This window comes from Sander vitreus, chromosome 3, assembly GCF_031162955.1.
Source record: "Sander vitreus isolate 19-12246 chromosome 3, sanVit1, whole genome shotgun sequence".
Lineage (NCBI taxonomy): Eukaryota > Metazoa > Chordata > Actinopteri > Perciformes > Percidae > Sander > Sander vitreus.
Window position 1 is genome coordinate 22,363,734 of NC_135857.1, and position 25,491 is coordinate 22,389,224.

The 25,491-nt window shown below is 40.1% G+C and overlaps 1 protein-coding gene across 2 annotated transcripts in view; it reads right to left on the reverse strand.

The window, feature by feature from the left end:
* Positions 1-23,473, reverse strand: part of LOC144515562 (tumor necrosis factor receptor superfamily member 19-like) — a 39,580-nt gene extending 16,107 nt beyond the window's left edge. Inside the window, exons 1-6 of one of the 2 annotated variants that reach the window (XM_078246539.1) lie at positions 23,154-23,473; positions 22,431-22,522; positions 21,324-21,437; positions 16,168-16,346; positions 15,885-15,970; positions 7,179-7,343 (exon numbers count right to left, since the gene is read on the reverse strand). In XM_078246539.1, the coding sequence (XP_078102665.1) occupies positions 7,179-7,343; positions 15,885-15,970; positions 16,168-16,346; positions 21,324-21,437; positions 22,431-22,496 (610 nt within the window). In that variant the 5' untranslated portion in view covers positions 22,497-22,522; positions 23,154-23,473. The remainder of the gene's footprint in view (positions 1-7,178; positions 7,344-15,884; positions 15,971-16,167; positions 16,347-21,323; positions 21,438-22,430; positions 22,523-23,153) is intronic. The other variant, XM_078246538.1, reaches the window with a different exon arrangement.
* Positions 23,474-25,491: the final 2,018 nt, after the last annotated feature.

Here is a 25,491-nt window from a genome sequence, read left to right on the forward strand (position 1 = left end):
CTGAAAGAATATTGAAATAGAATTCCAAAAATGTTCAAGTTTGGGACAAAGGACAAACATATGGCTAAGATGGCAGGGAGTTACTCCACGCTTGACACAGGTGTCATCAACCTCTGGATACATTTCTGATAGTCTTGATTGTGAAAAATGTAATCTCTGTACCACTTTAAACTGGACAAGACCTTGACAAGCACATGATGAAGAGGTACGTATTCTCATGATGGCTCTCTCCCAAAAATCATCTCTTAATTCTTCTCCCAGTTCAGTCTCCCATGCAGCAGCGGCTTTAGAGCTAGTCTGCTTATCAAATGACATAATACTTTGATATATTTTTTAAATTAGAGACTTTTGATGAGTTTTATGTCGAAATAACTCTTCCCATGGTTGCCTTGGGGATGAGGAGGAAAAGTCGTGAAAGGTGCTGGAGACACCTGAAAATACCTGAATAAGTGAGTGGGGGGTAAGTTGTGAAAGGTGGATAAGTCTGAAAATTTGGCAAAAACATTGCCTATGAATAGGTCACTGAAGCTCACTATACCACTTCTCTCCCAGAGACGAAAGACAGGATCTGACTGAGAGGGTGGAAAAAGATGATTGCTGCAGATGGGCATTAAAGTAGAGGCAGAACATGACTGAAAGTGATGCCTGAATTGATACCATATTCTAAGAGAGAAGGCGATAAGGGGATGGAAGAAAACAAGAGAGCAGAGAGAGAAGACGACACACATGACCCAGCCTCAAGTTGGCACCACAATGTCTGTGGGGCATCTAACCAAAACGAAAACTTCTGGATGTTGGCTGCCCAGTAATAATACATAAAATTAGGCAAAGATAGCCCTCCGCTGAGTGTGCATTGCTGCAGCAGGGATTTCCTTACTCTGGGAGTCTTCCCTCCCCATATAAAAGAGATGAGTGCCTGATCAATAGATTTAAAATATGATTTGGGTAAAAATAGGGGGATGGATTGAAATAAGTAAAGAAATGTTGGCAGTATATTTATTTTAACAGCATTAACTCTCCCAAGCATAGACATGGGTAAGTTACGCCATTTCTGAAAAGCAGTGTTCATATGGAAAAGGAGAGGGGTGAAGTTTGCATCTAATAAGGAAGAAAGTGAGCGAGTAACATTAACTCCTAAATATTTGAAACCAAGATGATTTAATTGGAATGGCAAATCAGAGTTGTTGAAGTGAAAGCACTTTTGCATTTATAGGCAAACATACACTTTTTTGCAGGTTGAGCTTGTACCCAGAAAAAGAGCCAAAAGTTTCCAATAAAGACAACATCTTTGGTATGTGGGAGACAGGGTCAGTTACATACAAAAGCAAGTCATCGGCATACAAGGCAAGTCTGTGTTCTGATCCCTTGCGGGTTATCCCTACAAATGAGGGTGAGGTTCTGAGTGCAATTGAGATAGGCTCAATAGCTATAGAAAAAAGCAAAGGGGAAAGTGGACAACCCTGGCGAGTTCCACGGAACAGAGTAATATAGTCAGAATTAAAGTTATTAGTGTTGATAGAGGCTAGAGGCGATGTATACAAGAGGCGTATCCAAGATAAGAATGCATCTCCAAAGCCAAACTTACTCAATGTGGCAAAAATATACTCCCATTCAACTCTATCAAAAGCCTTATCGGCAAACAAATTAAATTACTACTACAGGGTATCGATTTATGTCTTTGGAATAAATTATATTAAACAGGGTTTGAATGTTGAAAAATGAATGACGACCTTTAATGAAGCCAGTCTGTTGAAGCTTGTCTCAGTGTGGGGGGAAGTGAGGCCAGCTTCAACGACTCCTCAAACACAGACAACAGCAGTGGGGCCAGTTTGTCATGAATTTTTTTATAAAATTCAGCGGGGAAAGCCATCCGGGCCAGGGGCTTTCCCTGACTGTAAAGATGTGATAGAACATATGATCTCATCTAATGTTACAGGAGCATCAATTTGCTCAGCCAGTGTAGATTCAATTGTGGGTATCTCCAAGTTATCCAGAAATTCTACCATCACGTCCGAATTCTCTGGGGACTCTGATGTGTAAAGTGAGGAGTAATACGTTTTAAAAACAGAGTTTATCTCCATAGGGTCAACTGTATGAGTTCCAGATGGGCACTCAATTTGAGATATAGATCACCCAGCTGCATGACGTTTTAGCTGATGAGCCAGAAGGCGACTGGATTTGTCACCGTGCTCATAATACGTGCCACGAGAATGTAGTATAACATCCATGTTGGGCCATAAAATCAGAAAAATATTTTGACATGACAGAGGGAACATTAGTATGTGAACTGGACCGGTCCAGTGCAGGGTTCATGGCACAATTTAAATCCCCGCATAATAACAATAAATGTGTATTTAAGGCTGGGATCTGCATCAATAGATTATTAGCAAATTCTACATTATCAAAATTAGGAGCATAAACATTTACCAAAATAACAGGTGTGTAGTCAAGCAAGCCTACAACAATCAGATATCTTCCAGCCCTATCAGAAAGAACCCTATCCAAGGAAAATTGTATTTTCTGATGTATTAAGATAGCTACACCTCTAGCTCTGGAATCAAAATTAGAATGGAAACACTGACCAGCTCATCAGGGTTTAAGTCTAAGTTGATCCTTAATGCGCAGATGTGTCTCCTGAAGAAAAGCCACATCAATCCTCAAATGCTTCAGGTGAGAAAGCACTCTGGATCTCTTCACAGGACCATTCCCTCCCTTTACATTCAAATCTCAAGGAGGAACCATTTCTGTACCTATTAATCATGGTTTATTTTATGTTGCATTGAAAAGTGAAAAAAAATACTATAACATTACAGCCATTAGGACAGTGCACAATCCACATTGACTGACTGTAGGGGCAGATCAACCACAACAGATAAATACATAAAGTAATGATAGAGTAAGTAAAAGGAGAAGATAAAGGAAAAAAGGAAAGAAAAACATACATGTAAAAAGACAAGACCTTGTCCCACACCCCCCTTCCCTCCCCTCCCTCATCAAACCTTAAATTTCCCTTCCCAAATAAGGGAAACTGCAGGCAAATACCACATCTTCTAATAAGCAAGATATACAGATTACCTCTCATGGTCACAGAGGCTCCACAACGTAAAAAACAAAAAAATTACCAGGTGAAAATAATAGTGTGAAAACACTCATAAACAATGTAAATAATAGTTATTGTAAAAACACACCGAAACATTGCAATAAATCAGAACACAACTTCCAAAACAGTTGCTTGTAGTCGACAGAACATAAGGGCAGACTGCACGGTCAAAAGGAAACATAGGCCTACAGTCTAGTGCAGGCTACTGGTAAGGTTAGGATTTCTCCCACCAATAAGCAATAAACAAACAGCAAAAAAAAAAAACTCAGAGCATTCAACATTAATTCAGCTCTAAATGAGCCATCTTACCCCATCGACTGATCCTAAACTACATATTAACATTAAGAAAGGTTTTTAAGTAAGCCCATAGCCTACTGTTGAAAACATTTTATGGCAGAAAGAAACTCAGTAACGTTAGCCTACCTCAACAGGGCGGATGTGCAAAACTAGCCAGTTGCACTTTGCTAACTAGCCAACCCAATAGTTAGGTTAAAGCTAGTTAAAGCCTGTTGAAGCAAGTCTGTAGCTGGAATACAAAAAGCTATTTCACAGACCGAATATAAACTAGTGTCACCTCACCCGCACCCAGATAGCACTCACTCCGGTGGGAAATGGTCGTCAAACCATCTCTGGGCTTTATTTGGACAGTCAAATTGTAGCTTCTCTCCACTGTAGTCAATACAGAGCTGGGCTGGAAAATGAAGGGAGAACTCGCGTAAACAGCGTCTCATATTGGAGAAAGCAGCCTTCTTCTTTGCAGTACTAGCGTTATAGTCCGGAAAGATGTAGATTTTCCTCTCCCGGTGGAAGAGTCGTCGCCGATTGACAGCCCCCCCAGCGACTGGCCTGCTCCTTGTCACTGTAATAGTGGAAGCAGACTATGAAAACCCTTGGTTTGCCGCTGGCCTGGTTCGATGAGCTCTGTCCAGGACTGGTGGAGATGGAAAAACATCAGGTCCTAACACCTCTGACAAGAAACTGGACATAAATGCAACAGGGTCATGTCCTTTGGCACCCTCTGGAATGCCGGCACCCTCTGGAATGCCGATAACACGCAGATTGCAGCAGCGGGACTCAAGGTCTTCCATCTTACCGATCAGTTTCTTGTTGGACATAGCTAGGTCCTTAACCGCCTTTTCTAGCGAGACAATGTTGTCGCTATACACATTGAGGTGCTGTTCCAGCTCCACTGTACGGCGGGGTTGCGCTTCCGACTTTGCCGTAAACCCCTCTAAAGAGGCGGTAATGGGTGCAAGGGCAGTATCAATAGCGGATTTCAGCTGACTGGTGATAGCTGCTGTCAGGTCTGACATCAAAACCATGCAGAGATTTTCCAGGTCAACAGGTAGAGAGAGAGAGACCCTGCCGCGGAGCCATTATCATCAGAGGAGGCAGGACAGGCCGCAGGTGAAACCGTAGTAGTTCTAGTCCTGTTCCATCGACTTTCGGCCGCCATCAATGATTGATTGAGTAAAGAAAAAAGTTTTACAAATTGAAAGTAGTGCATTTAAAGTGGGACAATATGTTTTGTAGGAAATTTTGTTGATAGCGTCGGGAGCCTACTCCTCTGCATGACTCTCGCTTACATGCTCAACCGGAAGTGCAAAACCTGATGTCACTTTCTGTTCATTTACGTGTTAGGAAGCCAAATAAAAGAAATTGGGGAAATTTGTTTGGAACTCTCTTTTCTCGAATATTCATTGGGAACCAACATGGCTTCGCCCATGTCATTTGTTATCCCCAATAAATGGAAAGAATTAAAAAATGATGTGTGCTATTTATCCCACTAACAAATTTGTTTCAAGATTTGTGACTGTAGATAACAAATTGAATTTGAAAAACTGAAAGTGAATTTTGTAGAAGAAAACGCTAAACATCCGTTTTCTGAATGTCAATATATATATATATATATACACACATGTACACATGATATTCTACTCATTATTTTAGTTGCTGCCCTAACAGCACAGATCTTCCCGTATTTTAAGGCCATCTCCTGGTGCCCTCCAATTTTGTGGTTTCTCTCTGGAAACTCTTGGAATTTGCATTGCCCTTAAACCTTATTATAAAACACAGATCTATATGTTTTGTATGTTTGTCTGACGTCACCCAAGTTTCCTTTTTTCCAGTGAAACTCGCCAGCACTAGCTCCAAAAGTGGCTAAAATGCAATTTTAGATAATTTTTCTCTTCGATTTTGGAAAATAATGTGATGAACTGCTAGTGATAGGTCAAGTCATATTATCTTATCATATGTCCTTTTTCCACAGTGAGAAAGTCAGTGCGTTCTTGTTAAAATGTGTTGCAGGTTCACCGTTGCGCTGGAAATTAATGTTGATCGGTGCCAAATTTTATACACATTATAAGAGCATAAAAATAGTCTAAATCAATACATTATTGGGTGGGGGGACAATTTACGCTCTGAATACTGAGTACTTGTACCCCCCAAAGTGTATTGTGATTATACACCAGACTGAGACATTTAACAAACCTTGTCCTTGTACAGCATAGATCTTCTACTGGTACCACTTTATAATAATAATAATAATAATAATAATAATAATAATAATAATAATAATAATAATGTATCCTTTAGGATGGCTTCATAAATTGTCGTAATTAATGGTTAATTCATTGTTTATTAATGTTTTACAGATCAGTTACAAGCCCTTTAAAATAACTTCTGGTTTGCCATCTCCTCGACTGTCTGGACTTACATAACCTCTTATCTTCTGAACGAAAATGCATATATTAACAACCTTTTAAGCATTTAGTTATGGTTTACCAACATTTATAACTTCAATTTTTACCAAATAAAAGGGATAAAAACAGCCAAAGAAGTTTTTCACAACCTGGCAACCCAAAATTTTATCTTATTAGAAGTTGGTACCTTTCTACTTTATAGAAGAAATGCTTCACCTCTATTAAGAATAATAACAGAAACCAGTCTGGAAATTTTGGTGTAATTGCTGTAGGTGAAATCCTCACAGCTCCAGTTGTGGTGTTTATCTGACTAAATTAACGTGTGCTCCTATGTGTTGGAAAATGCCTCAAAACCCTCGGTTCATGAGGCCGATTAAAATTCTTTTGTATAATTTAAAAAGCAACTGTGTTAGTGTTTTGTAGCAGCTTGCGTTGAAGGGTTGCATGTTTGGACTGAGTGAAAAGTATTTAACTCATGCATTCACCTCAAACCATTACAGTAAGAAAAACACATAACTGGTAACGCCTTGGTAACTTCTACCACACTATTTGTTTCAGACAAGCTTACCAGGGAAACGTATTGTGATTCCTTCTTTGCCCCAGGACGTTTCACAAACTCAACGCTTTTGGCCTCAAGAATGCTGCTAATTATACAAGTTCCTACAAATATGCAACATCAGGGTTTAATAAGGCTTAACACTGGAGATCACAACTGACAGATGAACTGGCACTTTGGTTGGTTAAAAAAAGAGCTATGAAATCATGCTCATCTAGCTGTATATACTCCTTTTTATTTACGTTATTAAGGACTCTATAAGTGCCACTCATATTTTAATATACATGTAGTTAGCTCTTTCTTACACAACATTCATCCCTTCAGTGCACTAAGAAATACAAAAATAAAAAATCTTTTGCTTCTAGCTACAACTTCCACACAACTGTGAATAACACATTTGGAAAAACTTATCACTATGTATTTCTTCTTTGTTTGGTCTTTCTGACAACTGAATGTTTCGGAATACGTGGAGAAGTATGAGCTTTTCCTCCATTTTGTTAATCTTGACTAGAGAACAATTTGTACTAGAGATTCATTGGCTGTGCATTGAAATGCCGGAACCTGGGAGGGAGGGAGGGGGTCAAAGTTCAATGCTCGCTGCATGGAACCACATGCAACCCTGGCTTGTGAAAAATGCACTGCCTCCATAGTGAGCAGTTGCAGTGGTGCATGAAAAGTTTAGACCTCTGCAGTGGTCTTAAGCCTGCATACATTTTTCAAAGCACCACTCTATTAAACTGTTTTGAAGAAGCCCATAAGATACACTTTTTGGACATGCACAAGAAAATATGAACAAGCGCATGCAGATGTTATGACTCACCGCTGGGCTTCTTCTCCAGCAGCTGTCTCTTGCAATAGATGACACAAAGGACCAGCAGGGCCAGCAGCACAGTGGCCAGAGCACTGCAGATGACCGCGGCCAGGGCCATGTCCCGTGGGCTGGTCACCACCGAGGGCAGCGGCACCAGGTTCACACGCCCACTGCCTGCAAAGACGGCAGAGGGAGATGAATGTGAAACACAGCTGAACAGCAGGGTCTAAAATGTTGACTGATTCGTTGATTTTCCACATGACAGGGGACCTACAAAGCTTTTTTCAAGGTGATGAGTGGCATTAATATTAAACCAGAGTAAACACAGAAGAACTTATCTCATATGAATAGCAGGTATGGTATAACACATGACATGGTGCAGTTACTTCATAATATCTGACACTCCTCAGCCAATAAGAGACAGGTAACGTGAGACAAATTTTTCCTTTGCGCCTCGAGCCAGTCATCTTTTTGCTAAAGTCTAATGAAATGCGCAGAGGAGTTTAAAGAGAAAACGCCTGTGGCAGATTCTCTCTTTATCTGCCTCTGTCTCGTTCCCTACAGAAGATGATTTACAGACATCCCCCCCCCCCCGCTCGCCCTCAGGCTCTCCACATGCTAGTCACACAGCCCTGAAATCAAGAAGCAGACATGCTGGTCAGGCTTTTGAAATAGGTCAGATATGAGTGTGCAGGTGTTTTTTACACTTCTGTGTGTCATTGTCTGTCTGTGGTGGTGAATTGTGCACATGCACTGATTTTATGATTAAGCTGCTTCAGGACTCTTCACACTCTCATGTCTCAACACTTTGGCTCCAAGAATGTTCCTCATTATACAAGTTCCCACAAATACAGAACATCAGGGTTTAATATGGCTAACCCCCAATTTCCACTGGATGTGGAACGGGTGCGGAACGGCAGCGGAGTCATTAGGTTTCCATTAAAGTCAATGTGTGTATTTCCACTGACTGCAGAACGGCTGCGTTCCGACTGCGTCCCAGCTCCGGTGGTCCGCAGCCCTCCGGAGCAGATACGCAGAGCTTCTATTTTTGCCGGACGCCGGAGCGTCAGCAGATAGTGCGAGACAGGGAGTCGAGCACAGAAACAAAATAAACATCCGGTTATTTTTCAAAATAAAATACACTGTGCTCACGGCGGATCATATTTCCCTGCACTACACCTTGAAAACACAGCACAGAGTTGTTTCCCCTCTACTCCTCTGGATGGAAACAAACTGTTGTTGGTTTTGTGGTTCTATTCTACGTGAATTCGAGAGATCTTGTGGGTCCTCGTGACTACAGCTGTCAGTCATGGCCGCAGCCGTACCGCAACAAATCCGGACCTAGTGGGTATTGACGGACGGCGGAGCATGCAGCCGTTCTGCAGCGGAGCCGGTCCGCAGACATTCTGCATTCAGTGGAAATCCGGAGTTAATGCTTGATATCACAACATAAGACAGAGAAACTGGCACTCGTTTGAAAAAACTGGCATCTGCCTCATGTTATTATCCTAAAAGGCACAATACGTAATCCAAAATTCAAAATACAACTAAAACTTTAATCATTCTCAACCTGAATGGCTTTTTTTTTTTTTTTTACAAAAATGATGAACACAAGACAACCATGACTTATTTGTCTTTTCTGATACTGTTTAAAGCTGCATTACTTGATTTTTTGTTTTGGCTACTTGGACGCAATGGAAGAAGCTGTAAAAACAACACTACATATTATCTATCATCTTATGATATGGTGAATGTGTTAGCAAACAGTTTACAGCCTGTTTACAAATCCAGCAGCTACAAAGCAACATTATCATTCATTTAGAGTTGTGTTACTGGACATCTGATAAATGGGAGCGCAATATTCATTCTTTTAGCTCTGTTTTTCGTCTCCACCAACTCCTGAGGGAAATATCTGGCTCTTCAGCTGCTGAATGCCTCACCATGTTCACCAGCTAGTTGATGACTCTGTCTGTCTGCTGTTTGGTGCTGGACAGGTAGCGTAAAGCAGGTTCATCAGAGCTTTTTCTATGAAAACAGCTGCGTCAGTGAGAGTGAACCAAAACATTATACTGTAGCTGTGGGCTGTAAAACCAAATCAATAAGCTGAAGAACACTAAAATGTTCCGTGGAGCTGAGGGAAAAAGCAGAGCCAAGTCATCTTTTACATTACACGAAGGCATTCAATCCATTGTCAATATATTAATGTTGAGCAGCTTTAAGGTTTGGTGTTATTGGTAGTATTTGTAAATGCAGTAAGAAAAGGCCTGCATTTTAAGTATAATAAGGTGACAAATACAAAGCTACGCAATTCAGATTTTTCATTACGATGTAATCTTTTACTCATATTACATAGCTTATACTTCAGACTTATGTGTGTGAATTTTGCTCAAATTTACACAGTAAAAAAGAATGGATTGGATAATAAGATCACAATAAACCGGTGATTCATACTCATACAAATGAATCCCTCACATTCCACTCACTGTCAGAGAAATCACCGTTGTGTCTAATTACTACAATTCCTGATTGGTGATGTGTAATTTTAAATGAAAACAACTACATTTTCCGGTTCTGAAGTTGCCAAGAAATATGGACTCTTATACAACATATACCTGCGCTGCGCTTTGCCTCTGCGCCCTACCTAGCAGTGCGCAAAGAGCAAATTTCTTATTACCTACCTATTATCTACACATGTAGGGGGCTTCATGGATAAGCAACAATTTTTTTCTGACTGCAGGTTAAAACTGAACTATGACATTAACAAATCATTTGGTGTTCTGTATTTACATGGAGAACGGGGTTATGAAAATACTAAACCAGCAGTATCTGCAGCAGCAAGTTACTGTTAATCACACAGAAATTGTAAAGAAATAAACAGTAGTCTGAGACTTTCCATACATCCTGTTTGATAACTGAAATATCAAGTGTTACATCAGCCGCAAGACCCTCACAACAACCTCAGTTCTCTGGTTTGAAGCTTTAAGAGGGAGTTGAAGAAGAAACAATAGCAGGCCTAAATTCTCAGGTTGAGTGACATTTCTCTCTGAGGCCATGTACATTTGACATAATAATTGTTTCTGATCATTATCAGTAATCAAATATAATTTTCCTGATCAATGTATGTATGATAGGGAGGGTGTGGGTTATTCCAGAGCAAACATTAAAAGTATGCTAGTCTGACACTGTAAAACAGACTGGCATGTAGGGAAAAAATAAATTGTTGATTAATATGGCAAATACAGTCAGGTCCATAAATATTGGGACATCGACACAATTCTAATCTTTTTGGCTCTATACACCACCACAATGGAGTTGAAATGAAACGAACAAGATGTGCTTTAACTGCAGACTTTCAGCTTTAATTTGAGGGTATTTACATCCAAATCAGGTGAACGGTGTAGGAATGACAACAGTTTGTATATGTGCCTCCCACTTTTTAAGGGACCAAAAGTAATGGGACAATTGGCTGCTCAGCTGTTCCATGGCCAGGTGTGTGTTATTCCGTCATTATCCCATTTACAAGGAGCAGATAAAAGGTCCAGAGTTCATTTCAAGTGTGCTATTTACATTTGGAATCTGTTGCTGTCAACTCTCAATATGAGATCCAAAGAGCTGTCACTATCAGTGAAGCAAGCCATCATTAGGCTGAAAAATCTAAACAAACCCATCAGAGAGATAGCAAAAACATTAGGTGTGGCCAAATCAACTGTTTGGAACATTCTTAAAAAGAAAGAACGCACCGGTGAGCTCAGCAACAACAAAAGACCCGGTGAAGAAAACACCCTTCACAACAGTTGGCCAGATCAAGAACACTCTCCAGGAGGTAGGTGTATGTGTGTCAAAGTCAACAATCAAGAGAAGACTTCACCAGAGTGAATACAGAGGGTTCACTACAAGATGTAAACCATTGGTGAGCCTCAAAAACAGGAAGGCCAGATTAGAGTTTGCCAAACAACATCTAAAAAAGCCTTCACATTTCTGGAACAACATCCTATGGACAGATGAGACAAAGATCAACTTGTACCAGAGTGATGGGAAGAGAAGAGTATGGAGAAGGAAAGGAACTGCTCATGATCCAAAACATACCACCTCATCAGTGAAGTATGGTGGTGGTAGTGTCATGGCGTGGGCATGTATGGCTGCCAATGGAACTGGTTCTCTTGTATTTATTGATGATGTGACTGCTGACAAAAGCAGCAGGATGAATTCTGAAGTGTTTCGGGCAATATTATCTGCTCATATTCAGCCAAATGCTTCAGAACTCATTAGATGGCGCTTCACAGTGCAGATGGACAATGACCCGAAGCATACTGCAAAAGCAACCAAAGAGTTTTTTTAAGGGAAAGAAGTGGAATGTTATGCAATGGCCAAGTCAATCACCTGACCTGAATCCGATTGAGCATGCATTTCACTTGCTGAAGACAAAACTGAAGGGAAAATGCCCCAAGAACAAGCAGGAACTGAAGACAGTTGCAGTAGAGGCCCGGCAGAGCATCACCAGGGATAAAACCCAGCGTCTGGTGATGTCTATGCGTTCCAGACTTCAGGCTGTAATTGAATGCAAAGGATTTGCAACCAAGTATTAAAAAGTGAAAGTTTGATTTATGATTGTTAATCTGTCCCATTACTTTTGGTCCCTTAAAAAGTGGGAGGCACATATACAAACTGTTGTAATTCCTACACCGTTCACCTGATTTGGATGTAAATACCCTCAAATTAAAGCTGAAAGTCTGCAGTTAAAGCACATCTTGTTCGTTTCATTTCAACTCCATTGTGGTGGTGTATAGAGCCAAAAAGATTAGAATTGTGTCGATGTCCCAATATTTATGGACCTGACTGTATAGTGAATGACTTTGTTTGAGAAAATCTTTTTCAGTGAGCCCTACTGTTTGCTTTTCAGTACATTATTCATGAAGGGAACTGGTTTCAACCTTTTCACATCTAAGATCTCTTTGTTATACACTGTAAACATTACTTTAGCTTTGGGCAGTTTTTATTCAGCCAGATAGGGGATAAGGGTATTTTAACATTCCTTCTAAAGGAAAGAAAAAATAAATAAATAACCCTTAGCAGCTTGGAAACTTACCCAGTTAGACCCAGAGGGTATCATAATAATAATAATTGTGATAGAAGCACTGACACTGGCACTGATAATGTAAAAAACATGACTTATTACTGTATTATTAAATACTGCCACACTCCAGATCTTTAAAACTGGTACAGCAGCTAAAATCATTTCAACTGCTATAAATAATTAGCAGTTTATTTAAGGGTATTTGTATTACAATTACATTTTTGTGTGCATTTAATAATACTGATCACACTGAATGACAAAGTTTCACCTTTTACACAAGTGAACATTAAATCACAGTAGAGAGACAGAGGCATTCTCTCACTATTAAAATAAATTGTATATATTTTATAAATAAAATTACCAAAACGGTGTATTTTTTTTCTCCATAATGACAAAGAGTAATATCACCATGTTTTATATTCATGTTTGAGACTCATAATTAGTTGTCATAGCAGGGATTACCATTATAATCTTCCTTTACACAGACACTTTATTGTACTGGTGATACATAACATCTGACCATCATGTTTATATTCAACTAATCCAAGGTGAGCATCATCTGCCCCACAACACAAAGGCAGTCTGTTATCAGAGGCCCAGCAGCTGCAGCAAACAGATAAACACTGGGCCATTGAAGAGACCTCACCTGCTGATATTATCTCCACACAAACCAGACCAATAAACCACAGCCTTTTATACACTCCCTGCAAGTTGACTTTATGAGATGCCACATACTCCCAATAAAAAAGGAGCACTTCTTTACACCTCAAACTCTGCTTTTTGTCTGCACTCTTTTAAGAGCTTCTTTACACAGAACTCTGAATAAAAGAAGAGAGAAAATAAATATTTTTCTGTGAAAACAATGCTTTCTATTTCATGTTAAGACATGTATAATGGTACAACCTTGAATTTATACCTAGAACCTTGGGTTGATCACTCTGACTCAATTGCCATAAGAGGAACAATAAAGGCATGGACCTGAATCAGATTATTATACATTGTTTTTTAGAGGCCATGCTATTCTAGACCATTACCCTGGTGAGTAGCTTAAAGTAGCTCTTAAGATCTGGTGTCTCCAGTCAGCTTGACGGTAACTTGAAACACATTCAAAAATGTAATTTGGTGAATATGTTAAGGAATTAGCTGTTGCCCACTCTGGCTTTCAAAGCTACGAAAATGTAACAGCTTTGCTTGATTTGATGCCATTTCAGACAGAATATGAAATGTATGAGTTTAGTTTGAGGAGATGTGCATATTATCATCGGTTATTCCCTTAAATCTTTGATCATGTATTCAGTTTCCTCTACTAGTTAGTGAGCGTTCACATGGAAGTCTGTTTTCGATTTCTCCAGATGCAAGTATACTTGCACTTTTACAGGAGCCCTTTTTGAACTTTAGTGCCAATGGCATAGTGTATTTCAGGCAGTATTATTAAAGTAGGTACAACAGACAACATTAAATCACCATTTTGCATTCTTTTAAAGTGGTAAAACATTTTACAATCATCACTTCTTGTAATGTGACAACACCTAACATTATTATTGCTGTGAGGTTGTGGTTGGATAATTGCATGGTAACTTGATTAAGAGAGAAGTGAGGATAAACTGATCTGCAATCAGCAGAATTCATCATTGCAGCTCCCGACGTCTGAGTAAGAGAATACTTAAATATGCTTTGTGCCATCTGTAGTGAGAACTGATTGCATGAAACTTTCAAGTCAGTGAGCATGCTGCAAGAGCAGATACAGATTATGTTTTCTTCATGGTACAAGATGGAGCATTAAGGTTATCAGGAGGACAAGTCTGTCAGGTTGATTTTGGGTTTGGTCTGTCTTTGTCTTTCTCTTGTTGGGATTATTTTTCTATGGTTATTTGTAAAATAGAGAATACGATTGTTTTATGTGATAATTGGAAAAGTACAAATAAAGTGTTTAAAAAAAAAAAAAAAGGTTATCAGGAGGGACAGAGGTTTGTTGGACAATGTTTCATTTGTCTAATCTTCACACGTGCTTATAGCGGCATGTAAAAGCATAAGAATAAAAATATCAAAGATAACTTGTTGTATAGCTGCACTTCAAATCCACACCATTGTTTCTCATCTGACTTGTGTAAAACCCAGTTGGAAACAGTAATAAGGACAATACAGGGATAAGCTACAAAGAGCAGGTAGCATTCTTTTTTTGTTTGTGTGTGTACATGTATCTGTCTACATGCCTGTGTGTAGCATGGTCTAGTCAGCTCTCTGAGATCTACCGTGACAGTGAAAAACTCCAGCACATGAAACACATTAAAGGCTGAAGAATATCCATAAAACACAATCTTGTTTTTTTACTTGGCTCCTAAAAGCCACTGGGGGAAAAGGGAGGAGAACGGGGGTGGGGGGTTAAGATTTGCAGTCCACCCCAGACGGCGACTGTCTCCCCTGCACAGATGCACTGTTGCCCAGGGGCCAGTGTGGCCTATTAGAATGATCTGCCGTTCAAGTTTTCACCACCCTCCTCAAGATAACACTGGAGGGAGGGAGCAAGCCTTTCAAACATTTGGAAATGCTCCACCGAGAGTCCCTGTAGGAGCTAACTACCAGCTATGTTTTCAGACACAATGGCTATTTGGTTTTGCAGGCCTCCTCCAGTATCAAAACGGGAAGCTGCACAGATGGACAAATGAGCAGATATAGAGGGAGGCCAGTTGTCTCAAGGCCAGCGTTCATCAAACAACAGTGCAACAAGATATTTCAATAAAATCTAGACTGAAGAAGACACTGAATTAAAAACCAAACGTTGTCAATATCCCAGAGCTGTCTCCATTTATGTAACACTGGGGTGCTAACCCTGGCTGGGACTGCTCGGATGCTCATGCTGCCAAAAAGTCTCCACAGAAACAGCTGCAGCCTCCTCTACCATCAGGAAGTCACACTCAATTACCAACGGTATAAGTTCACTCGCCTGTTAGTTTTATGTGGAAACCTGAAATCATAAGGTTGTGCTTAACTACTTCTAATGGCCGGAAGACAGACGTTAATTGGATCTGTAGCCTACTGGAATGTGAGTCCTGCTTTGTGAACATACTGTAACAAACCTCCTGTCTCCTTTTTGCATAATGGATCTTTTTTTTATGCTATTGAGACATGTTTTGTCTAGAAATATTAATGAGGGTTTTGTTCAAGAAAGTTTGTTCATTTAATCCTAATTGAGTGCTGAACATGAGTGACATTCTAAGATAATATAATCCAGTGTTGGCAAATCCAGTATTATGTTAGTGGTATCCATTCAGCTTTTCAACTGCTCAGCTTGTAAATCCAACCATTTATTTGCACATACAGCATTGCCACTTGGCTCAGTAAGACTTAGTGAATGAACTATGGCTGCTCCACCCTTTAAAGTCTGTAGTTCTGGTTACACCAAAGACCTTGTGCTGGCATGTTGTATGTGTGTGCAGGCTTTGTTGTGGCACTGCAACCTTAGTTTGGTTGTGGTAGCATGTAGCTAGAAGTTCGATAGTGTGCTTTAGCTGTTGATGTTTGCTTTTAGACTATTGTATCCCTGTCGTTTCATCTTAAAACATCACCTACAGTGGGAACATTTAAAAAAAAAAAAAAAAAAGGCCTAATGTTAGGCCAAGAGGTAAAAGAAAGGTGCTTACAATGAGGCTCATAAGGAGGCGGAGGGTCCCCACAGAGTATACACTCCATGTCTTGGAAACCACTTAATTTAGTCTTCCTGTAATATCTGTTGAAGACACAGAAATGACATATTTTAACTTCATACTACAAGCTGTCATAAACATAGGAGCAGCAAACATGCACAAACTCAGTTCATAGTGTTACATATTAAAAATACTGTTCTGTTAAAACATGTTTCTATAATTCTTCTGTGTCTATTATTGTGAAAAGCAATCAATACCACAACTGTTTCTGTCCTCTCACCCCGGCAGACAGTCACCACACACAGCGTTGCTGGTGGTGGAACAGTTGCCCTTCTGGAAGCGGTTGATCAGTCCACAGTCCAGGCATGGTTTGCACTTCTGCAGGCTCCGGTCCTCCTTGAAGCGACTGCTCCGGCAGGGCACGCACCGGGCATCCTCTCCATAACCAAAGCCACATTCCTGGGGGGATTAACGGGAGAAATACACCGGGTAAGAGGTGGGGTCGGGGTTTGGGGAGATGTGAAGCTGGTGAAAAGAGGGCTTAAATGTGGACTACCATGGGTCTGGAATTAAAGAATGATCTTGGCTAGCGGGATCAGAAGAGAACAATGGCCTGCCTCTTTTGAGAGTCCATCTTACACTGGCAATAATCTCCCTGACTCTCTCAGTATGAAAGAGCGGCCTTCCGCTGTAAGACCCAGAAAGGCCAGGCATTTGAATAATAAAGGCCCTAGGGGACACCCACTGTTGTATTATTGCAAGTTTATTGCTGGGTTTTTGTGTGACTCCCTCTCCAAGCAGACTCCGAGTGTCCCGTTGATTGAGAGGCCAGCAAGCAAAGGAAACACTTCAGGAAGGGAGCAAGGATTATGGAGAGAGATATTTGGAGAAAATAAGACGAATACTCTTTTTGTCTTCAACAATTGAAAGTGCACTTAAAAGGCACAGCTTCCTACTACCATGTGACTGATCTAATGCTGAACCACCTTTTGAGCATTTGTTCACCTGAGCTAAGCAAAATCTAAATTATGAAAGATATATTTGAGGACAACACATTTTATTGTTTATCTATGAGTAAATTATAGACGGAAGATCAAATATGCATCGTGTTGGGTTGCAATAGTTATTTCTAGGTATTTCAGAGTTGGATTAAGTCTTTTTTTCAAGTCACATTGTTTTCATGTTAAATACAGAAACTGGCAATTTATGAAATGCAGACGTCTGGTATAGTTTAGAAGCAAAATTAATGTTAAAAGGAACCCAATCTCAACACTGAATTAATTCCAAATGTATTAATTGTCATTATTGCTCCAGCTGCTCATTTCAATCTGCCAATGTCAGTCTTGTTGTGGCTCTTTCCTAATTGGTTTTCTGTCAAATCCCTAAAAGTTATGTTGAAAACTGACATTTACATGACAGATTATATTACTGTACACTGCACTGAGTGAAAAGACCCTGCAGGGATGACATCATACATTGATCATTCATTATCAGCTGCATAGCAGCTGCCCTCCTGTTGTCCAATGTTGCCACACTGCAATCCAAAGCCAGAAAGGGGGTGTGTGGGGTGGAGTGGGGTGGTGGCTCATATATCATTAAAGTGAAGGCCAGCTTCAAACAGGCTTCTCTCTTCCCCCGTGTCCCATTTCACTGCCGGGCATGCAGTCCTGCTGGAATGTGGGCACAAGAGTCTGATATGGGGGTTGGTTTTGGGAAAGCAGGCTGGCAAGAAATAAAAAGGGAGGTAAGAGGCAAAGATGTGATCGTGGGATGGCACCATTGAGTCGGGACAGAAGATAAGAATTTCAGTCCTTCCAGTCATACACATGTGAGCCTGACATTGAACCCTTGGGCCAGGCCTGGCCTGAGGTGCACCAGCAAGGGCTGGACTATTGCAGCTGTTGTTATGAACTCTCCATATAAGGCCTTGCTCTCCAGCAGGGCAGTGAAGGGAACAGTGGAGGTAGGGGGAAACAGAGGGAGGAGACATAGAAAGAGTGAGAAACAGAGAGGGGGTGGCTGATGAGTGATAAAGAGGGGAAAGGCGGAATAAAGAACACTCGGCTGCCCACTGTTGCAAGCCACGGCCTTGTTGTCTAAGGGGAATGAAGCTCAGACTGAGCCAGTGGAGGCTGGGAACTACCATGGCACTCAACTGCTTTTACTGCTATTACTGGTCCTTGAGAAAGCGCTGTAGGCCCAGCCAGTGCAGGGTATCTCACAGTGGTTCTGTGACCCACTTCCACATGAAGGAAAGGGCCCAGCGATGATTTATCTCCCCTAAGCTCAGCACTGGCACAAGCTCTGCCTGTGGGGCACCACATGGCAGGATGGAGGCTGATGCCACGTAGACACGGGCAGGACAGAGCACTGAAACAAAAAAAGGAAAATGGAGCCAACTTCTGCCTCTTTGATCCAGGCAGCACAGATCATCAAGAAGTGATCTCTTTTGTCTTTTATCCCTGCTAACAAAGCTCTACAGAGCTGACATCCTTCACTGACTGAGAGTAGTTTAGCAGCTGAAAGAAAGACGTGACCTGTGATGTTGAAGTTATTATTACATGAAAAGGTGAGTACACAATGTATAAGCCTTTTCCAACACAAAACTACCATAAAACGGCCACCAATAACGAAAGAATACATATTCAGTCTGTTAAACCTCCCTGATTTGAAAAAAGATTTTAATAATGTTTATGTTGTTCTACAGGTACATTATGTGTATATTATTCAAATGAATGAGATAAAAGTAAACATTTGGGGAGGAAACTACAAGGGATGTAGTCAAGAAAAAAATATAAAAAAATTAAATGAAAATAAAGCAAATCAACATTCAAGTGTGCCTGTCCCGCCATTACCATATTGTACTTTAAGGTGATTACGCATCAAAGCCCTACAAAAAAAGCAGATGCTTAACATCCCATTTCCCTGTCCTATCTCCTGATCTAGTTTGGGTGAGACTGCCAAGCATAACAGCAGTATGGAGGGGAGAGGAGCGGTGAGAGCTGGCTGGGACCTGAAGCATGTTCAGACGCAGAGATATTTCTGAAATTAGGAGGGAATCACAAGGGGGGCGGCCAGTCATCTGGTAATGAAACAATGCTGAAAACAATGCACGTTAGTTAAAGCAGTGTTCTGTCCGGGACCAAACACACTTACTCCTTTTGTTTTCCTCTCTCTATTACACTTTTAGAGCTTTTTTTCTTACTGTCCAGTTTCAATAGACACAAGAATAGTGGAGCTAATGTCTGTCCACTCTTGATTTTGACCCTTCTGTTACTTATGCACTCCTTTGTCTCTCTCTTTAGCAAGGACCATGCAGAAGTCCTTTGCCCTGGGAGTGTGGTCGAAGGAAATGTATGTTACACTCTTGCTACATACTACAAGATGTTGACACATCAAAGTTGTGTCCCTGCCTTTTTTTGAACCAATGGCAGTTTTCCAGCATGCACTGGAAAGCAATTCACCCCTTCTCCTTCATGCTTGACACAACACAAGAGACAAGGCAACTTATGAATGAAACCTAGAATAAAATATATCTCTGAAAAAGAATAACTGGTTTTAATTGACGTCTCCTCTGTGTGGGTGGTTCTTTTAGCTACAGTTAGTGTGAAGGGGCTAATTGATGTTTGTCAGGTTGCCTATGGGCGGCTTCCAGAGGCAAACTTCCAGAGCAAACTGGGGCACATTCCTCTGGGATCTCTATGGCAGCTGCACAGAGTGACTCCAAAGGTCTGCTATCATCCCAACAGTCAGCCCGGCCTTTCAGAATATGGACAGATTGTCTTGGTTACGCAGAGCTCAGATCAAAAGTTGTTTCTCTGGGAAACTTTCTCTGAGTGCAGGCCTAGGTCGCCACTGTGAGCTGGCATCCTGCTACCTTCAGAAAAAAAAGAATGAGGCAGCCAATTATTAACCAGGACCCCAGGGTGGCTAGCAGAATTCATGCCTGTTGCGCTGCCATAGGAACACGAGGACTACTGAAGCGTATTACCAACCACAGAGTGCATGTCTGTGTGCACTGAGATTAAAGGCAACTGGGCTTAAATGCATGTGTGCAACAGATGTCAAGGGTGATACAGAGTTTTTTCACTTGAACTTAAAGATGTAGTGGAGTGTAAACCCATCTAAAGTCAGTTTACCAGCATTTTTATTTACGGAAACCCCAAAGCTGCCATTACTATTTATAATGTAAACATATGCCTTACTGTATAATAAACTGAAATTAAGTTGAGGGCAAACAAACAAACAACTTCTGAAGCCATTTAGCTTACAGTCCTATCTTGTTTTCTTAGGGTGAATCAGGGTGAATGGCATCAGAAAATGGCAGGTATACTTCCTATGCATTCAGTAGCTAGTTTATTAGGTACAAATAGCTAGTCTAACACAATAGTCCTGCAATATATCCTATATTCATTAAGGTTATAATGTTCAGCTTCTGTTTAAACTATTTTGATTCAACTTAATTGTCGTTTGTGAGCTGTTGAACTGTAGCAGCAATCTGGCTTTACTGTCCTAACCTTTAACCTTTTGTACTAAACTTTTTTTTTTTAAATGTAAACTGCAGAGGTAGAATAATCTTATTGTTTTATGTAATAACATTTTGCAAAGCTGCATATGATACAACAGATTACTTGTTAAGATTGAGAGGTTTGAGGTGCACCATTATTTACTGTTAAATGAATCAAAAAAAGTAAAAGGGTTTCTTAATATGTTTGCTTGCCACAAACTGATCGGTGATTATACTTCATTCACCTTTACATCACTGTCTACACTTGCAAAAGTAGGTGCATAGCTGCTGCCAGAGAGGAAAGCCTAAGCTGACACAATAGAGGTCTGTTTGTACAAAGCACACAAAAACCTGTGGCTAAGGTGGTGGAAAAAAACTATTCCCAGTCGAAAGAGCAGCAAGCTAAGGCATGGCTTGCTTCAAACAGTGAAGACAATAAGTTGGAAAGGGTGCAATGGGGAAAAACAATGGAAGCCATTCAGCTGCAGAAGGTCAAAAGTATGGGTGTGACTGATTAAAGAGGGGTCGGTGTTCTACAAAAGCTAATAACGGCTTGGCTGTTCTCTGCATGAAAGAGAGGAAGTAATAAATAATGTTGGTTCCCTGGATAAGATACACTTCTCTAAACAGTGATGTCCATTCTTTACATCAACCCAACGGTTTTACACTTTTTTTGTGTAGGTTTTTTTCACCACAGGAATAATCCATCCCACTTCTTTTCAGTTTAAGGAAGTTGATTCAACGGACCTGTTATGGATCCCTTGTGTTACTACACTTTCCTCTTCCTAAATAAACAAGTGACATTATTTCTTCCTTAGTGGCTCTATGGAAAAATCCTCCTGTGTGAACAGAGTACTTCAGACAGATCTTCTCTTTTTTAAACTAAAGTTAATTTATGTAAGGTGATTCCAAAACAATTGTGTTCCAACCTTTGATAGCTCCTGTCCTGCATCACACTGCTTGCAGGGTTTACAGTTCCCAAATCGGTCCTTGTATTCCTGTTCTCTGCATTCTCTGGTCTCCTCCTCGGCCCGCACAGGAATCTGAGAGGGACAGTCATTTGGTGAAAGTTAGAGATTTCTGTATTTCATCACCACGTATTATCCATAACAGAAAAAGCAGACTGAATCCACAGCTATGCATAATAATCTCTCCTATAATAGTTTAAGGGGATCCACCCCCTGCCTTGGACTCTTGGGGGAATTACTGGAATTGTTGGGTCTTTGGAAATTATAGAGTGTGGTCTAGACCTACTCTATCTGTAAAGTGTCTTGACATAATTCTTGTTGTGATTTCATACTATAAATACAATTGAATTGAATTGAATTCTTGAAAACAAGTCTGATACTGTTGGGATAAGATAAGAAGAAACTTGAATGAGCCCTGTGGGAAAACGGTATAGTTGCTGGAGCAGAATCCAAGTCACAAGCAACAATACAGGGATCCTCAAAACCAGAGACTAGAACGTAGATAGCAAATGCAATTAGGACAGTGCAGTGGACAAAGGTAAAATGATACTCAGCATTGTCAGAGTGTTACCAGCAAGGACTTTACAGCTCCACAGTGTGAGCAGTTGCCTGTTTAACACTGGCATGCAGTGCAGTTCAAGTTCATTTGTGCACAAATTTAGAGTTTGTAGCCTATGTAGCTCACTTTTGAAGAAGTTTTCCCCAGAAGTTGTGGTTTACTTAGTTTTCATTGAGAAAATGTGCTTGAAAGCTTTGAAAAAAGCTATTAAATTGACATTAAGTTAAGATTTTTTTGTTGAACCACTATTTCCTGTGAGTCAAAATGAACTTCGACACTCAAAACAGAGTAGAATATAATTAAATTAAATGGAGCAGGTAATGTAAAACTGTATGTGCAGTGTATCTTTCCCTGTATGTTTCCGTGTAAATGTTTACAAGACTTCATCAACAAACTATACACACAATAATAATAGATTTTGAGTAATTATAGGCTAGGTGAGCAAATCAAAAACACTAAATTATCTTGCTGACTTGTGTTTAAAATACAATATTTGATGAAATGCTTACCAGAGTTGAATATATGACATGCACAGTTAGAAGTGAGAAGGTGTGTTGAAGGATCCAGCAGACCATTTTGATGAGCCACTGGTTGCGTGCAGCTGAAAAACGGACACAACAATAAAAGATTTAGATTAAGTACGTTATTATGTTGTCTCTTCTCTATAAGAAAAATGTATTTGGTTGGGTCAAATTTGCTGAGGTAAAGAATAAAATTATGTTATGATTATACAGGCAAATTCAGGTTTGTTTAAACACATTTAAAAACACGACAATAAAGCAGATATAGGCTGTGAAGCACTAGGTAAAAATTAACAACACGCACGTGCAAACTGTAGCAGAGTTAATTGATGCTGTTTAATTAAAGTCCCATCAGCAGAGCGACACAGTAAAAGCTCAGACAGCTTCCATAGTTTTACAAGAGGAAGACGTTGTACATAGGATGCATACGATGTCTAAAAGTCTCAAAACCCAATAATATTGTTATGATGTAGACTACCCTACATTCCTAACTAAAAAGGCATTCAAATATCCATGCGTGTAAAGCGAGTGTTTACCAACTCGTGACTTTAAAGCGTCATTATCGTCAGTTTATCTTACAGTGTGTCTATAATAATAGCATATCATACTTGTAATATACATTTAAAGACTAGAGGTGTGTGCCTTGTATTCTGAAATTAACCAAAGGCTTTCGCCGTGAATGTCCAAAAGCTAATCAAAAGCCCTTCTTACCTGCTAAAAAAAGGAGCCTGTTGATCAAAGTATTGGTTGTTAAAAATCGAAAGCAGACCGGTGAGAGGTGTGGTGGTGTGTTTCCCGCACCGGTCCGCTCACCATGTCAGCGCTGCTGCTCCAACCTAGTACAACACAGAGAAGCAGCAGCAGCAGCTCGAGGACTACAGCGCCCAGATCAAAGGCGGGGAGATGGGGGTGGCTTTAGGGATTTGAAGCGCGTGTATCTGATCTGTGATCAGCCTGACTACATCAAAGAGTCGGCCGGTCCCACAGAGAGCCAAACACGCAGCCTGACTAAGCTCAGCAAAATGTGATCAATAACAGCGTTTCCTTTCAGCTGGGAGTCGAGGGACGATGTGGAGACGATGAAGTAGGTTGGGTTAACAAATGTCTAATCAGAAGACGAAGACTTTCTCTCTCTCTCCCTCCCCTGTGTGTGTGGTTTATTTGATGGCTGTTTCATATTAGTCAGTCTTCTGACTAACAGTGGGGGACCTCTAATGGTCCTTCACAGTGTCCCTGCCAGTCCCCATTTACAAGTTTAATTTCCTATTTACCTATACAGACCAACTGTTCTAAAGTATATGGAGATGCAAACTTTTTTTTTAAACGTGACTCCTCGTGACATCATTCTGGTTTATAATCTAATATTTATGTCTATTTGGAGGTTGTCGACATTAAATTATTTTATAAGCTTTCATCTCTATATGAGCCGCAGATGTCGTGACGTCAGTGTGCTGCTCCAGGATTGGCTAAACCCAGCTGACTTGTGACCTATCTGTTGGGGAAGAGCAGGGTTCAATGTCAAGTTACTGATGTTATCTGCATGGTGGGGGCACACTGGAAAATAGATACTTATTTATTACTTGCATACAAATCGTTCCATGTACTGTATTGTATTGGGACTTCTTTCCAATGTTGGGTCACTTACCTCAAAACGTTTTTTAATTTAACAAAACACAGCATTAGAAGCTAATTGAATCCCACTGAGTAAAATAACCACTTTTAAGAACTTTTTGCAAATTCGTCATGGTCAAGGTATTTTAATTTAAATGCCACACTTATTATATTATTATATTATATTGACCTACCTAGTCTTTCTATAACCTTTCTATAAACTTTCTTTCTTGCAAATCCTAACATTGTCTTCGTTTTCCTAAAACATATGTTGATACGACAGTTCATTTGTGAAGATTGTGGTAACATGAGCTGCAGCTTCAACTGATATGACAGAGGCTATGTTGACACAAAATGTACATGATCATATCCACCTCTGGCAAAAATGTGTGCACACACTGGTCTGTATCTGCACCAAGGCAAAGACACAGAGGACAAAAGTTCAGCACTGCAGCAAAAGTGGCCAATTACTGTACATGTCTGGGCATGTTGTATATCAATTCCAGGAAATCGGTGTCTACTTTGCAAATGTAATTAGCTGTTACTTTCTTGCCTATTGTGGAATATTAATATTCCAAATGCTTTATGCGTCTTAAAACAAATCGGTTATTATTATTACTTCATAAGTCTGAGTTAAAAGTCTGTCATAAGTCTTTCATCAGCTTCATGAGTTTTTTTTAATGAAATCATAGAACAATAGTTTTATACAGTAGCAGTCACAATACAACTATTCTAATTTCTCCTGTTAATGTTTATACTGTATATATTCATTTCCACTGTTTTGAGGCTAAATCTGATCTGCACGTCACTGTGACATAGTCATAGCTGTGAGAGCACTGTTCTGCACTCAAAGCTTTCCATACAGAGGGAGACTAAAGCTTTTCTGTTGTCTCCATCTACTGGGACATTGGTGTCATGGTTTATTAGTTCATTTACTTCTGCTGTTTGAGTGTGTTTACTGCAGTCTGCTATAAAGCATCTATTGAGCAGTTTTGTAATTAAGAAATGTATGGACATCATGTCCTAGCACTTACTCTATTCTATTATTTAGTATAATATCATATTTATCTCACACTTGATTATGTTCTGTAACAAGTGGAGTTCTATTTTATAACTGTCTATATATGACTCACTTGTATTCATAGACTTCACAGTTTATTTAACTGTGGAATTCCATTCCATTCTAAAGCATTATCATATTTTTGCACACTCCATATATATAACGGCCCATGGCAAATAGACTCCTATTCTATTACATTCTACTTAAATTCATAGACTGCACAGTCTATGACTCTATTCTATTCTAAGGCTGAAATCACTCCCTATTTACTATATAGTGCACTATATACTGTCCGCTATTTAATTTGAGTGTCCGTACTCTGAGTGTGTCAATTAATCTGCCATATAGTGCCTGGTAGTGAATAAGTAAATAAGAGAG